The 17,159-nt window shown below is 44.4% G+C and overlaps 1 protein-coding gene across 1 annotated transcript in view; it reads right to left on the minus strand.

Moving 5' to 3' along the window:
- The window catches only part of Gch1 (GTP cyclohydrolase 1), a 36,297-nt gene that overhangs the window by 4,473 nt on the left and 14,665 nt on the right, over window positions 1-17,159 (minus strand). The window contains exons 2-4 of the mRNA XM_021182170.1: window positions 10,684-10,793; window positions 8,226-8,281; window positions 512-543 (exon numbers count right to left, since the gene is read on the minus strand). Coding sequence (XP_021037829.1) covers window positions 512-543; window positions 8,226-8,281; window positions 10,684-10,793 — 198 coding nt within the window. The remainder of the gene's footprint in view (window positions 1-511; window positions 544-8,225; window positions 8,282-10,683; window positions 10,794-17,159) is intronic.

Here is a 17,159-nt window from a genome sequence, read left to right on the forward strand (position 1 = left end):
AATTCATTCTTTTTAATAGCTGAGTAGTACTCCATTGTGTAAATGTACCACATTTTCTGTATCCATTCCTCTGTTGAGGGGCATCTGGGTGGAACATTGCTTTTTTCAATACATGCAAACATGTCCTCAGAATCATGCCAATGCCAGGAAACTGACAAAATCCAAATGCCTCCCAGAGCAGAGGTTGGCTGGAGGATTAGTTCACACAATGGAACTTGAAACAGCCACGTGGTTAGGGGTGTGAGGTATGGAAGTTGTTTAAGGTGTGTTGAACAGGAAACGGGACAGGCTGTGTGTACATATGAGCCTGCTTTTGTTTCGATGTAAAGGGTCTGGTTTGAAAATGTCCATACATGCGTAGACACGGGAGGAGCCTGAAAGCACGGCGGGGCTTCCTCTACAGGTTTAAAACACACGTTTCTGGGCCCTCCCTCGGAAGGCTCGATTTCTGCATCACATTTATTAATTTGTAATAGGGGAAATGTTTTCTGTTGATAAAGCTTGTACTTACCTTGTAGTCGTCTACTGTAGATTTCTACAATCCTAGAAAAAAAGAAATGTTTTGGTTAGTCACGTGTTTAATAAAATGAATTCAGCAAAGCCTCGTGAGACAGTGAGCTTGTAGCTGGAAAGGTGGGTGTGTGGCCAGGGGAGATGGCCTTTGGAAGCATTCAAGCAGAGAGCACCTGCCACACCTCAGCTCTGTTCCCATGCCCCTAAAGAGAAACTGGGAGAACTAATGGGCCCCGAGTGTAGAGCTCACTTAGGGCAAACATAACTACAGGGGAGTAACAAATCTTGACGCCCCCCAGTCATCAATTCAAGCTGAGTCTCGGGCCCTCTAATTAATCATATTGTTTTATCAGAGCTTAAGGTTCGAGTTAAAAATAAAAAGGCTATTTGTTAATTAATAGTAGGTCAACTACTGAACCAGCTAAATCTATTAGAGTAATCAGATTAGAGAAGATTAGATTTCTTCAGGCCTTTCTTCACGAAGGGTTTATATAAGTATTTCACAGGATTAATGCTCTCCCAAATACGAGGCTCCTGGCCTTGCAGTGAAACCTGCCAGGTGGTAGTATGTATGGACAGCCTGTGTGGGGGCAGCAATTGGCATGACAGAATATTTCCTTGAAACATTACTGTCTGCTCACGTTTTGGACTCCATTAAGAGTCACTTCTTCTATGAGACAGTTTAGAACATACACACACCTATACACACCTCTGGCAAAGTGCTCCATCTTAGCTAACATGCACCTATCAGTGGCATAAGCGTCATCACACTGACCACCCAATCTGGAGACCCCCATGACACGAGTCACTCTATGTCTTGGGTTCAGTGGTTATAAAATGTAGATTTTTTGCTCCTAGAGAAATGGCGACTCCGAGGAATAAACCACAGGTTCCATCTAAACACTGCCATCTACACCGTGTTAAGCCACAGCAGCAGCAGTAGTAGTAACCCTAAATAAGACAAAACACTGGTACCAAAGAATGGACCATTGCTGTGACAGACATGACCATGTTTGGGCTGGAGAGGCCGTCAAGCCTAATAGGCTGTGGTGAGAAGTGTAAAGACATCGCTGAGAACAATGCAGACAACAGAAGCCAGGTTTGTGAGTGAATCCATAGCTAGTTATCGGGGCCTTCATGTGATATTTTGAATTAAGAATCTATTGTGTCTGGTAAGCTGGAGTTGAAGAATCAGCTGTGATTAACAAAAGACCAACGCCACTGAAGTAAAGCCCTCACTCTGCTGGGAAAATCCAAACAAGTCAGCGAGAGCTGAAGAACTATCTGTGACTAAGAGACCAGTGTCATGAAGGGGAAATGTTTTGAGTTATTTCCTCAGGGTCAGCACACAGAGCTATAATGCAGAGGGGCCCAAGGTTGCATCTCATGCTGACAGCTGAGCTTAGTGACATGAAAGGGTCACAGAAGTAGCAGAGGCTCTGTACTGTGAGAGGCCAGAAGAGGCCTTTGGTGAAGGAGCAACCTCAGTTGCAGCAGAAGGCCCAGGATTGAAAGGGTCATGGAGAGAAGTTGATATCTGGCAGCCTGTGGCAGTGTCAGAGTCTTGATAAAAGATCCCAGGAGGCTACCAATGAAAGTGTGACTCAGCTGCACAGACACCCCCACATTTTGGAAATGCCAGTGCCACAGGATGACCACCAAGGACAGTAGCTGTGGCGTGAAGCCACCTGGGCCTGTTAGACTGACTGTGTGCTATGGGTAGAAAGTCAGGGGGTGGAACTGCTCAGACCCCTGGAGCCAAGATAGGAGTCCCAGACACCTGACACTGAACTTTGGCTCTGAGTGTAACTGTACCCTGCTTGTGCCCTGGTTCTTGCCCTCTTAAAGTAAAGGATTTCCTTGTTTTTAATGTACTCTTAAAAAAAAAAAAAAAAAAAAAAAAAACAGGAGCCCACAATTGAGAGATGTTGGTTCAAAGAGAAGTTGGATTTTTTTTTTTTTTTTTTTTTTTTTGGTTTTTCGAGACAGGGTTTCTCTGTGTAGTCCTGGCTGTCCTGGAACTCACTCTGTAGACCAGGCTGGCCTCGAACTCAGAAATCCGCCTGCCTCTGCCTCCCAAGGGCTGGGATTAAAGGCGTGCGCCACCACGCCCGGCGAGAAGTTGGATTTTTGAAGAAAACTTGGACGAAATGTTTAGAAACTGTGGGACTGAGCCAACTCCCCATCCCCACCCACCGCACTGACCACTTAAGGCCGACTGAAAGCTGCACGGGTGGTATTCACTCTGCCAGGGCTTTGAGAACACATACCTGTGTGCGCTTCTTCCTGCAAGATACCCAAGGATCTTGTCCGTGCCCTGACTTGCCATGTGGACAGACTATGGCTAGGTGCTAGGTCCTGTGTATTCTCAGTGCAGTTGCTTATACCTCCCCACAGCACGGCACGGCCGCCCCCACACAGGACCAGGAGGTCATCACAGCCTTCCTCAGTGCACCTCCATGGCAGTGGTTGTTGACTTTGTGTAAAGCACTAGGAGTGAGCCTCACTGGGTCTGAAAATAGCATTGCAACTAACATGTTTCTGTAACAATCAGAACTTGTGCCACTGTTATTTGTCAATGAGCTGAGTCTGTAACTTACCTAGTCTTAGCAGGCTATGTTATCAGGAGCAGGTGACTCCTGATAACACTTTACCCAGGCAACTTTTCGGGTTCTTCTATGAATCATGTCTCTTGGTTGGTGAGACAGTCTCTCTACGTATCCCTGGCTCCCTTAGAACTCACTAAGTAGACCAGGCTGGCCTTGAACTCAGAGATCCTTGTGCCTGAGTGCGGGGAGTGAAGGTGTGCACCACCACGCCTGGCTCTTCTATGAATGCAATACATCACAAATGGGTGATTTCTTTGGCGAGTCAACAAGGGATACTCATGGAACTGGGCAGCGCTGAGCACCCCACGGCAACATTAACCATTCCGTTTCCCCTATGTTCACAGGCAGCTTTCCTGGCTTCCCATGTACTGCATCCTCGCCTCAGCTATGAAAACTGAGTCATACATTTGCTGGATGTAATGCCTGACCCCTGCAAAGCCAGTGCTCAGGATGCTGAGGCAAGAGGACTGCCGTGAGTTCTAGACTAGCTCTCAAAAAGAACAAAGATTCATTGAGGTTTTTAAGGTTATCTTTTTGATACACATACTTTTATCTCTAAATATTAGAATGGATCCCTCAGTCAGTTAGACCTCCAGCAATCTCTGATTCAATATTTCAATGATTAGACTTCAATTTCTACTCTCTGGAGTCTTCTCCATTACTCCAAAGAACCTGAACTTTGTCTTAAAAGCTATGGACAGTCACAAAAGGGGCAGCACAATGAAGTCTGCACTTGAGAAAGAACATTCCAGCAGCAGATTCAAGGACCCTTAGATCAGAACAGAGGAATACACAACCCAGGGGTTGGGGGGGATGGGGGGGGAACGGAAGCTCAGCTGTGGGAGGGGGCAGTGAGAAGAGGAAGGAGAAAGCACTTGTCAGCCAGAAGGGGAGCTGTGTGAGGCAAGACAGATGAAAAGCATGGATGTGCGTGAGCAGTCGTGCCTGCTTAAAGAGCCTTGGAAATCCATGATAAAAAGGCAAACAACAGGATCTTCAGCCATTAAGGAAATCTAAATCAAAACTACACGGTGGAGTTTAAAACTTGGAGCAGGGGCCAATACAGTCACCTCTTTGGTGGAGAACAAGAAGGCTCAGCTGGTGGTGATTGCCCATGAGAGACCCCACTGAGCTGGTGGTTTTCCTGTCTGTCCTGTGTCGAAAGATGGGGGAAGATGGGGGTGCCCTACTGCATCATTAAGGGAAAGGCCAGGCTGGGGCACCTGGTCCACAGGAAGACGTGCACCACAGTTGCCTTCACACAGGTTAACTCGGAAGACAAGGGTGCTCTGGCTAAGCTGGTGGAAGCTACCTCGTCCCGTTCCCCCTTCAAGAGGAGGCTGCTGTTTCCTTCTCTCTGACCATTGCAGTAGCTGACCTGGAAAGTCCTTCCAATCCAAGGTAACTCAATACCTAGGAACTACAATTCCAAGATTTAATTATATTCATTCAATTGTTCTAAGGCAAGACAACATACAGCTTTTTGGTCTGAGTTTACTCTAGACTTCCACTAGAATCAAATGAAATCACGTCTGGTGTCTTCCTGTGACTCGAAGCTTTCCTGCTTGATATTTGACTTCACTGGAATGGAAAGGTCATGCATTAAAGGTGAGCAGACAAGAAACTGCACACACAAGATTAAAATGAACAGTGAGGTTTCGCGAAGACATGGCTTTCTTTATTACCCCTTGATCTCTAAGCATTCTTATTTCTTAAAAGAAACGGGCGGTTGAACACTCAATGCCTTGGTTTGGTGTTCCATTTTATTCTTAAATTTTAATCCTATTAGCACAATGGCAAATCCTCATGCTAACAATCAGTTTCTTTGTAATGCTTCACAGAAGATTTAACTATTTAAGGTCTTTTCACCAGGAAAGGACATAACCAAGATTGTCCTCCTGTGCCTCTGAGTCGTTTATTTCATGGCTCCACTGGGTCACTCGAGAAGTCATCTCTCATACTGCCAATCATGCAGAGGTCTTCAAGGTCTTCAGAGGCCTGGGGGTATGGCTCATCGGTAGAGCCACTCACTTGCCTAGATTAAATGAGGCCCTGGACTTGAGCTGAGCACCAAAGAGAAGAAAGTAAAAAGACCATACCTAAGCTTACAGTGCTCTGTGACACTTTTTAGTATGGAAGCCATCACCAACTCAGTCTTCCCTGTATAGACTGTCTATTACAGATTCAGCAATGCCAGGATCCCCGTGATAAAGGCAGAATTAACATCCTTGGTGGAAAAGAGAATACCAGAAAACTGCACCTCTGACTGTGCTTGTACAATACGCATACTGATGATACTGTCATTCACAGTTGATGTAAAATCAACTGTTCTCACTGTTATTTGGGAGTAAGTAACTGGGGGAAGACTGCTTTTACTTTTTTGTTGCTGTGCTAAACACCATGACCATGACAACTCATAAAGGGAAGGGTTTATCTGGACTTACGGGTCCATCACCATCACGGTGGGGAGACCCGGCAGCAGGCAGGCACAGAAGCTGGAACAGCAAGCTGAGAGCTCACATCTTGAACCACAAGCAGAGAGGGCAAACTAGGAATGGCACAAGGCTTCAAAACCTCAAAGCCCACCCCCATAAACACACTTCCTCCAGCAAGGCCACGCCTCCTGACTCCCCAAACAGTACCACCAACTGGGGACCAAGTATTCAAATCTGTGAGCCAATGGGAAATTCTCATTTAAACCACCACAGGTTTATACAGATTCCAAGAAAGAAATGAACAAGATGAGGGCTACCATTTAGGACTATGGCAAATCTCACTATAACACAAAGCCACAGAGCAGTCAGTCACAGAAACACGTTTGTTCCAGTGCGACTGAGGTCACTGTAACCTCAGGCAAGTGAAGCAAACTTAGTTTTAAATGCAATGACTGTAGTTCTTTATCTACCCCTCCATTTGGTTCTTAATTCATAACACACACACACATTCATATGCATGGACAAATGAGCATACACACAGCTCGAACACAGCACACCTACCTACACAGGATTCACTAACTCCATAAAAACAAATTAAAACACATAAGGACATTTAGGCCACCATCGTGTGGGGCCTAGCAGAGATCTATAAATAAAACTTCACACTGACTTCCAGTTAAACACAAATTGCCATACATATACAACACATCACCTCTTCTTCCTAAAATCCCAAGTAAAGGTGGTAGGAAATTATTTTTCTTTTAAATTGTGTTATTTTTTTAGTCAGGGTCTCTCTTCATAACCCTGGCTATGCTGCAGCTCACTATGCAGATCAGGCTGGCCTTGAACTCAGATCTGCCTGCCTCTTTTTCCTGATTAAAGGTTTGCCACTATGCTCAGCTTGAAAATAAAAAAATTTTTTTTTTTAATTCATGAACATGCAGGAAAAAGAGCAGAGGAGGAGAACAGGCCAAGTAAAGGGAGGTGTAGCCTTGTAGCCACAGAGTCAATGACCTAGACATGGATGGACTTGCCTGCCGGACTGAGAAACACACAGCACAGGTGTAGAGGAAAGCAGGAAGCCAGAGCCTCACACGAAGGCTGATCAAAAGTTTAAAACCTTGTATCTCACATGCTAACAGGGTCCCAAGTGGCTTGGCTCCCCTTACTGTGTGACCTCCAAGAGTCCTGGTAAAGACAGCAGAACACCCTAACAGCTTGGAAACAGAATACAATGGAAAGGCCTGCGACCAGTGTAAGTGCTATAAAAAACTCCAGAAGAAAGCTACAGAGTGGAGATGTAGATGCTCCATCCAGGTCATTCATCCCTAAGTATGGCCACTGTGAAAATGAGGAACATGGAGAAGACATATAAATACAAAGAGGGTAGGAACCCTCAGTTATCTGACACCAGACAGAAGCACTGTGTACCTAAGGAACATGGGAGAGCCTTCAGTGGTTGTGATTGCTTCCTATGAATCATACTAGAGAGAAACCCTGTGTGTAAGCAACAGGAAAACCCTTCATGGTTCTTTCAATCACATGAACCACAGGGTTCACAGGGGATAGAAATCCTATGATGTGTATGAGTGACTTTCCAATACATAATTGAGTGTGCGGTGGAGAGAAACCTTATTGTACAGCAATGTGTGAAATCCTTCGCTTTCTTTCTGTCCCCTGGTAACCATGAATGTACTCACAGAGGAGAGAAAACTTATCTATTGTCAGTAATGTTGGGAAACACTGACCGATCCAGCCGTATTTGAAAACGGGAAGGATTCACACTGGAAAGAAGGCCCAGCCAAGGATAGATGAAGGCTGCAGAGTACCCCCTTCCTAGCACCCATGAGAAAATACAATAGAGAGACTCACTAACGTGAAGTATGCAGTCTCTAGTTGTTTCTGTTCAACTGCTGGGCAAGACACTTGGCAAAATACCTAGAGGAGTGAGACAAGCCAATGCCTCTACTTGTGTGCACTTCACTGGGAATCAGTGTAGGCTTTGGAGGCATGTGATAGCTTCAGAAAAGCAGGCCTTACTGTGAGTCTTGGGATCTGTTTTTTTCCTACATGACTTAAATGTACTTCCTGCTATGCTCTGGGTACTATTCTCCATATATGCAAATACTCTTTACTCTCTGTCTCCCCAAATAGAAAGATAGTGCAGCTAGACTCATGTGTGTTTCCTCTCCGATCCCTCACTGCTAACTAACCTCCTCTTAAGATCCAGGGCTGGACTAGGGGTGACAGATATTTTCCAGTTGGGGAAAACTCTACAGAGAAAGCTGTGAGCTCATACAACAGTCATGGGTTTGGGGGAAGAGAGGAACAGGCAGTGAGGGAGAAGAAGGCAGAGACAATGTTAGGGCTGCCTATGCAAGAACAGATTTCACTTCTAAGCTGGATGCAGAAGGTAGACACTTTATAAAGTCTAAGACATTTTCTATTACATTTTTGGTGCATTGGTGTTTTGTCTGCATGCATCTGTGTGAGTGTCAGATCCTGGAGTTAGAGACAGTTGTGAGCTGCCATGTGGGTGCTAGGAATTGAACCCTGGTACTCTCCGGAAGAGCAGTCAGTGCTTTTAACCACTGAGTCATCGCTCCAGCCTGGAAGAAATCTTGAGTGTCTTGGCAAATAGGAACAATTCTAGAGGCCTCATACTTACCTGGCAAGTTTACTGAGACCAAGGACTTGCTTGTTAGGAAGATAGCCAATATGGACCTTCAGGGAAGAGAGAGAGATTACCAGCTAAATGAAAACACAGAAAGCACTTCATAACAACACAAACAGATACAGGAAGACCATAGCATACACACAGGTCAAGCTTATCACAGTGACAATGTGATAAACCTATGAAGCAATTCCATACATACTTTCAAATTATGTGAAGAAACTTCTTAAGAACAAACTTGTTACTGAAATGACAAATTAAAAGTAAACTTGTTATGTTTCTTAGTAAAATTCTTGATTCAAATCTGAAAGCCTGTCGAGAAAAACTATACTCAATAAGGAAAAAATGGGCACGTAACATCACGGACAGTATAGTCAGGGAGACTCCTTTAAATGGCAGGAACTGTACATACAAATGATGTCATTCCTTGTCATTCCATGGAGCAGGCCCAGGCGTGCTGGAGGATTGACTAACTCAGCTTCCACCCAAGCCTAGATGCAGGGCCCTGAGCTAGCCCACCCCAACATCCACCCCATCCATGAACTGCTGGAGTAAGTGAAGGGTTAGGTCCCTCAGATTCTCAATGGCACAGAGCAACAGAGGAATGTCCAAGGAATCTCTGTGAGGGTCCAGTACTAATAGTGTGGCATAAGCCAGAGGCCTCGAACCAGACCTCATTGCAAGGAACATTCACAAGTAAAGCTGTTTGGGGCAAAAGAGTATACTGTGTGACACACCATGACACACCGTGACACAGCACAGCTTCCATGGCAGGATTCTGTATGTTTGGTTGGTTGGTCGGTTGGTTGAGGTTTGGTTGGTTGAGGTTTGGTTGGTTGGTCGGTTGGTTGTTTTCTCTGGAGGGGAGAAGTTGCAAGGACAGAGGATGATGTGAAGGGACAGGGAGATGAATGGGATTGGAGTGAATGATGTAAAATTCACAAAGAATCAAAGTTTTTTAAAAGTATGCAGAGATTAGATAGATAATAGATGGGTGGGAGGATAGATAGATAGATAGATAATACTAAATACTAAAGAAGGAAGTACCAAGTGCTACTGGAATATAAAATATTGATAACTCCCACATGTTCCTTTGCAGAGCTGAAGGCCAGCAGGGAGTAAGGTGAATATGGGCATATCTATGACCCTGCAACCCCACTCCTAGATACATCCCAGCAGAAATGGATGCATATGTACACCAAGAGAAAGTTAGTGACTATATTGGCTATGAGAGTGACCTTGTTTGTTGGTTGGTTGGGGTTTTTCGTTGTTTGTTTTGTTTTGACTGATTGGCTTTTCAAGACAGAGCTTCTCTTTATAAGAACCTTGGCTGACCTAGAACTAGATATATAAGCTAGGCAGATACCTGCCTCTGCCTCTGGGATTAAAGGTGTGTGCCACCATGCCCTGCTCAGGCTATATTGTTTTTAACAGCAAGAAAACAAGAGATCAGAATTGTGGTTTGTACAATGCAATAATATATAACAATGAAAATCTTCATACGCTGTGCCATTTCTGTCTTCCAATCATAAGAAAATAAAAATATTTTAACAAAAAGCAAAGAAAATATTAAATATTCATATATACCCTACAAGTTTCCTGTTGGAAAGTCAAATTAGAATTAAACTATTAAGAGTTGACATAAGAGGGCACTGTTATTGTCAACATTCATGTCCTCAAAGGTGTATCTAATGACAACTCTCACTTATCTAGCCGGCATTCGATTCTCTTTCCCTAATATAAAAAGGGATAGAATCCAATTAAACCCACTAATACCATAACCTCTGGCTCCAGAAGTCCTGCAGTCCTGCCTGTTGAGGTCACGGATGTCATGCTCAGTGTACATGGACCTGGGAGCAAACGGCTCATTCAAATACAGGGCAAAGCTTTTCAGAGCAGCAGGAACCACCTTAAAGTGGGTAAGCCTAACCTTATTATCCCAACCAACGAACACAGTGCTAATGATGAAAGGTCACTGTGGGCCATCTTTGAGGGTTGTTTTCAAGACAAAGTCTCTCTATATGCATAGGCTGGCCCCAAAGAGACATCCTCCTGCCCCCACCTCATGATTGCTAATATTATAGGCATATGTCATCACCTGGCTTGGTTTGCTTTTTAAATTTTCTTTTCTCTTTAGTTTTTGGTTTTTGAAACAGGATTTCTCTTTGTAGCCCTGGCTGTCCTAGAACTCACAACTCTCTCTGTAGACCAGGCTGGCCTTGAACTCAGAGATCTGCCTGCCTTTGCCTCCTAGGGTTACAGGCATGTGATACTACTGCCCAGCTTAAATTTCCAATTATTAGGTTAGCCAAAATAGTTAGTCAAAAATTACCTGAGTAGACTGTAAATATTGAGAATATTAAGAATCAGTTGACAGTTTGAAATACAATTGTCCTAATTTAAGATTTTTCATTATACTTTCTTAAATAGTTAGGCAATAAGGAGAACTTACCCTTCCCACAAATGGAACAAGGTGATGCTCACACATGGAGAACATATCTATGTCTTTCACGATCACCATCTCGTCATGATCTTCATCAAATATAGCGTCATTCAGGACATCTGGAACCGGGAAAACACAAAATCGGTTAAATACTGAAGGTTAGTAAATATTTTTAAGCTAAAAATGAAAATTAGTTAACTTTCCCTTCTAAGCAAGCTGTCTCTCTTCCTTAATTGATTGAAAACATTCAGGAGAAATGCAGACTTCCAAATGCATTTGTATCCTGAGCTGGGAGGGAGGAGGGGGGAGGGCATGATAAAGTGAGCGGCTGTGCATGGAGGTAAAGGGGGGGTGGGGGCAACTCTTCCCACCACCACACTTCCTAACAAAGATGTACAAAATCCACACACCGGCAAGCTTGGCAAAATTCTCCAAAATTACCAAGGGAAACGTCAAACTTCCTCTAAGTGGTTGCCTTCATAATGAAATAAATCCTATATTCTGTATGTGCATGCCTCTTTAGGGGGCAGCAGTCAGGTAAGCTGTGAACCTCACACATATGGCCAGGCAGACAAGAGACAGTTCAGGCAAGATGCCTTATGTTTAAAGGCTGCACTTGGTAACAATCCCTTCCTCATCTGCAAAGGAGAAGGTTAACCAGAGGATACCCATGGGAGCACTCAGCTCGCTTAACATCCAGTGACAGCAAGAGCATCCTGCCCTGGCTGCAGAAAGATAAAGGGATATGAGCTACAGTCATCTCTGTGATATAGCCACCGTGTTGACAACATTGTATGTAAGTGTCACCTGTCACTGTCACACATGCACAGGAAACCCCTGTTCTCACGGCTTGGTAGACTTGGAAGGATCCAGGGATACCCAGTCCACACAGAACAATAAGACAAGTGTGGGGGATGAGCATGGCTTTGCAGCTGCCCACAGCAATTTTCCCCTCGGAAAGGCAGGCTATGAGTCACGGAGATAGACAAATGCCCACCCCCACTGCCTGACCTTCAAGGGGCTCAGGTACTGAGTCATGCAGAAGCCTCTGTTTCATCAGGTCACTTGGAGTCACCTTGGATTGAGTGGTAGGAGTCACTAGGTGGCCAGCAAGAATGGACATGTGCAGGGTTTAAATACAGACCAGCAGAGACAAGCCCCATCATTCTCTAAGTAAATTGCCCTTCTCCAGCAGCAGTCACCTATGCAGAATACTCTGCCCTAACCTTTGGTTGTATTTCTAAAAGCAATTTAAATATAGCTCCGTGGTGTTCCCAGAAGTACCCTGGATTTCTCCAAGAGTTCAGTATCATGATAAGGCATGGACAGCTCACTAAAATCCTTGAAATCCTTGAGAAATAAACATGAGAGTATAAACACAACAATGCATGTTTCTAAATGAACTAAGGAGAGCAGGGGATGCCAGATATCCATTTTTTCTGGCAAAGGAACAAACTTCTCACGACTACACACGTTAGAGTCAGCCTCAAGCTAGGCTAAGTAGGACCCAGCTTGCTGTTGGACCTTAGGCAAGGCACAGTGGGAAAAATGGCATCTCTACAGTGGAGAAACTCGGTAGGTCAGGGGTGACTCAACCACTTGTAGGACATAATGACATTGGATACCACCTGTGTAGTATTACCCAGAATTTACAACTGTAGTCTAACCATCAGGAAGAGGAACCGGCTACACTTTAAGATCACTTAGGAAGCGTTTTCTAGAGATAAGGGCTCACTAAGTTATCTAGGCTAGACTTGAACCAATCTGCCCAGTTTGGCTGTCCAAATAGCTGGGATGATAAGAGTGTACTGTACCATCAGGCATGGCTCCATGGGCAATGTTTTGAAAAATCATTGAGGTCATAAAAAAAACATGAAAAAGCTGTAAAATTGTCAGAGTAAAAGAGATTAGTGAAAATATGATAGCTAAGTGCAATTAAAACTAAAATCAGAATTTGAATAAAACATGTTGGTTAATATCATTATGCCAATATTGGCTTAAGTGTTAGCAACTGTACCATGGGCATGGGAGACTTTTTTGGTAGAAGATAGTGAGATGGTCTATGAAAACCCTCTGTACTATCTTTGTAATTTTGTCATAAGTCTAAAATTACTTCAAAATTTAAAAAAAGGATGATAGATATCATAGATAGATAGAACTGCCATGTATAACTCAGTGAAAAACGAACTTGGTGAAAAACATACTGACACATAATGGTATGTTAGGTCTCTGCGTGGAATAAAGTCACACAGAAACATGGCCCAGCAATATCAGCCAATGACAAATCACATATGCACTGGTGTCTGAGGAGGCTGTATATCCCAGCCATATCACTCTTCTCAGCTCAGTTTTATGCAATCTGAAGAGATAACCAATTGACAGATTATTGCCCTAGGTGTGAAGTTGTTCAAGGAAAGGCCAAAGTATAGTGGGGGGTGGGGGGTGTACTGGCTAGTTTTGTGTCAACTTGACACAGCTGGAGTTATCACAGAGAAAGGAGCTTCAGTTGAGGAAATGCCTCCATGAGATCCAACTGTAAGGCATTTTCTCAATTAGTGATCAAGGAGGAAAGGCCCCTTGTGGGTGGTGCCATCTCTGGGCTGGTAGTCTTGGGTTCTATAAGAGAGCAGGCTGAGCAAGCCAGGGGAGGCAAGCCAGTAAAGAACATCCCTCCATGGCCTCTGCATCAGCTCCTGCTTTCTGACCTGCTTGAGTTCCAGTCCTGACTTCTTTGGTGATGAACAGCAGCATGGAAGTGTAAGCTGAATAAACCCTTTCCTCCCCAACTTGCTTCTTGGTCATGATGTTTGTGCAGTAATAGAAACCCTGACTAAGAAAGGGGGGGATAGGTGGCTTATGGGGGCAGAGAAGTGAAACAGATTGCAAATTGACAAGGAGAAAATTTGGGGGTTATAGAAAAGATAGAGATCTTTTTTCTTTAATTGTGTGTATGGGGATGGAGTATGTGCTCATGTGAATGCAGACACCTGGAGTCCACAGGAGGACACAGGATCCCCTGGAGCTGGAGTTAGAGGTGCTTGGAATTGAACTTGCGTACTCTGGAAGATCAACAAATGCCCTTGACCACTGGAGCCATCTCCCCAGCCACTCCATGTGGTTTTGACTAGAGATGATATAAATGTTTATATACTCAAAATCAGACCAAGAAGAAGCCTAACTGTCCTCCAAAGGCAATGCTTTGTGTAGAACTGATGCTAGTATTTTACCTATATCACATTTCATTAAAATGAACCCAGACTGTAAACTTGACCTCACCAAGTCATTTTTCTTCAATAATGAAGTTTTCCAGCTATATTTACTTATAGTTTGCTCCCACATATCTGAAAGCTGCCATCTGTGGATAATAAGAACAAAGCTTTATCACAGATTGTTTTAATTTCCTGCCTGCTATCAGCAGCAAGAAGGTAACCCTGGAAACGGGGTTCATAGCATCCTCCTTCCTGCTGCCTGTTAGTCACAACCACAAAGGAAACCAGAACAGCCTCCTGAAGTTGGTCTGTCCACACCACCACTGCCCTTGTCAGGGTTAAGCAATGAAGCAACACGGTTGAGCAGCAGTCCCTCAAGCCTCTTGCCCAGTAGGAATCCTCCTGAAAATACAGTACAGCACACATGTGATGCTCTAAGCCTCTTCTGAAGCAAGGATGTCAGACCCTTCCGTGGGGCCCAGCCACAGTTTCTGTGGGTCTGGGTGGGATTGAGAATCTGATTTCTGAAAAACTCCTAGACACTGGTGATGCTGGTCCATCGCCACTGAGAGCCTGCTGTGGAGCATCTCAGTTGCTACCCAGAACCTTCACATCTCCTACTGCTCCTGCCCAAATATGTATGTGCACACTTAGGACAAACAGACCTGTTTTGCCAGGGAGAAGGGTACACGGGAAAGACACAGGAAACTTCTGTCTTGTTTTTACAGCCATCATTGTTTGGAGCCTGGGAATGGCATTCAAGGCTAGGGTGGGATACTTGATTCATCTTCCATCATGCAAATCTGATGAAAGATGGCTTTGGAGCCTTAAATGAACATCCATCCGAAGGACAAGAAAGATCTAGCAGGGTATATACATCCTGTCTATAAGGGGAAGGAACAATGGAGCCCAGGCAGGTGGGGGCAACACATCCCAGGGCATGGGGACTCGGATCTTGCCCAGAATTAAATCACCTAAAGATGCTATCAAAGATAAGTTTAGCGACAGGCGGTGGTGGTGCACACCTTTAATCCCGGCAATCGGGAGACAGAGGCAAGTGAATCTTTGTGAGTTCAAAGCCAGCCAGAGTTAAGTTCCAAAACAACCAGGGCTACACAGAGTTTTGAAAAAAAAAAACAAACAAAAATAAAAACAAAAAACATCAATGTTCCTGTTTGAGGAAAAAAAAAAATGTGTCACAGGTCTAAGCTTTCCCAGTGTCTCTGACCTCAGAGAAAGTTGGAAGGCCCACAGCACTATGTCATGGGTTCCCTGGTACCACAGTTACCTGTTCTCAAAGCTTAAGTCACAGGATACCAGAAGTGCCCCATCTTTGGGCTTTGGCATTCCATAGTGCCCTTGTAACACCACGCATCAAGACAAAGTTAAACACAGGACTCCTTCAGAACTCAGCGTGGGAGTTCTCTCACACTGCCCGCTAACAATGCAGACACCTCAGGTTCCTTCCCCTCCCCTCCTTCATAGCATTCCAGCACCCTCCAAGCGCCAGCCTTGCACTGGTAATTCACAACTTTAAATCAATAGCCTAAAACAGGTTCAAGGCTCTCTCTTTACTCTGAGCAAAAGAGTCTACTTAGCCTTATCTAAGACTACCCTGCTGCAAACCGGAAGCGAGTGTTCTAAAGCAGAGCTTATAGGTCCATAGGTCCTAGGGACCAGAAATGAGACAGGACCCAGAGCAGATGTCTGGCCGCTACTCTTCTCCACCTGGGATAGAGTCAGCTAGGGGCTTTTACTCACACATGAGTGTTTCAGCTATGTCTCAAACGAGTGGTATCTCTGTGTGCTCAAGATGTCCCTACAGAGCAAAAGCTTCAAGGTTGTTGGACTTTTAATATGGTAACTCAAAGCCCAAAGTGTCTTACATTCTTGAGCCAATTCCATGGTCCTCGCTCACCATGAAAGGGGGAATATATTAAGTACCCAGGGCTTCAGTACCTAGCAAACACAGAAGTGGATGCTCATAGTCATCTATTGGATGGAACACAGGACCCCCAATGGAGGAGCTAGAGAAAGTACCCAAGGAGCTGAAGGGATCTGCAACCCTATAGGTGGAACAACAATATGACCTAAACAGTACCCCCAGAGCTCGTGTATCTAGCTGCATATGTAGAAGAAGATGGCCTAGTCGGCCATCATTGGGAAAGAGGCCCCTTGGTCTTGCAAACTTTATATGCCTCAGTACAGGGGAACGCCAGGGCCAAGAAGTGGGGACGGGTGGGTAGGGGAGCAGGGTGGGGGGAGGGTATAGGGGACTTTCAGGATAGCATTTGAAATGTAAATGAAGAAACTATCTAATAAAAATTTGAAAAAAAAAAAAAGAACCCAGTGCTTTTGTCATTTCTTAATTCTTCTAGAAGGTCAGGTGAGGCAGTACCTACCACCACATGTAAAAGGAAAAGACAACTTTAGACATACCAGTAATAGTACAGCTAACAGGTACAGGGTCATGTGTAAGCTCATCCCTTCCTGTGATCAATACAGTCAAATTTACATTGCTTAATGATGGGGATATGCTTTTGGTTCTTTTTGTTTTGTTTTTCTTTCTTTTTTTTTTTTTTGAAATAGTCTCATGTAACCCTGGTGTCACTTCCCCGAGCATTGGGAGTTATAAGAATGTACCACCATGCCTGGTCACAATAGGGCTACGCTCTGTGAAACGAATCATGAAGCACTTTATCTCCATATGAACACCATGGAGTATCCTCACACAACTTACACACTTACATATTACATGATGCTAATGGTGTGTATATTTACATGTTTATACATGCAGTCTATTGTTTTTAAGGCCACAGAAAACAAAACACAAGGATAAAGCATAGACAGATCAACAGAATGGCGGATAGAAGGCGGGGGCTCTGCAGGTACAACACGGCAGACTTCCAAAGTGAAAGGCAGGAGTCCACCCTGAAACAACAATCACATTTCACAGAGCCACTCTGGAGCACAGCGGCTTACTCTTAGTCAAGGACTGGTGCTGCACATGGTTTGTATGGCTATGCTCCTAACCTACTGGGAGCACAGGAGCTTGGCATACATTGGTAGTGGGTTCTCCTGATCAACAGGGGTTTGTTTTGTTTTGTTTTTGCTGCTCCATTACAATCTTGTGGGGTCACTGCAATATATGCAAGTGATGCTGAAGTCCTGGGAGGCACAGAGCTGCCTGTGCTTCTATTTCTCTCTGATTCCAGGGCACGCTCAGTGGTGTGTGTGTGTGTGTGTGTGTGTGTGTGTGTGTGTGTGTGTGTGTGT

This window comes from Mus caroli, chromosome 14, assembly GCF_900094665.2.
Source record: "Mus caroli chromosome 14, CAROLI_EIJ_v1.1, whole genome shotgun sequence".
Lineage (NCBI taxonomy): Eukaryota > Metazoa > Chordata > Mammalia > Rodentia > Muridae > Mus > Mus caroli.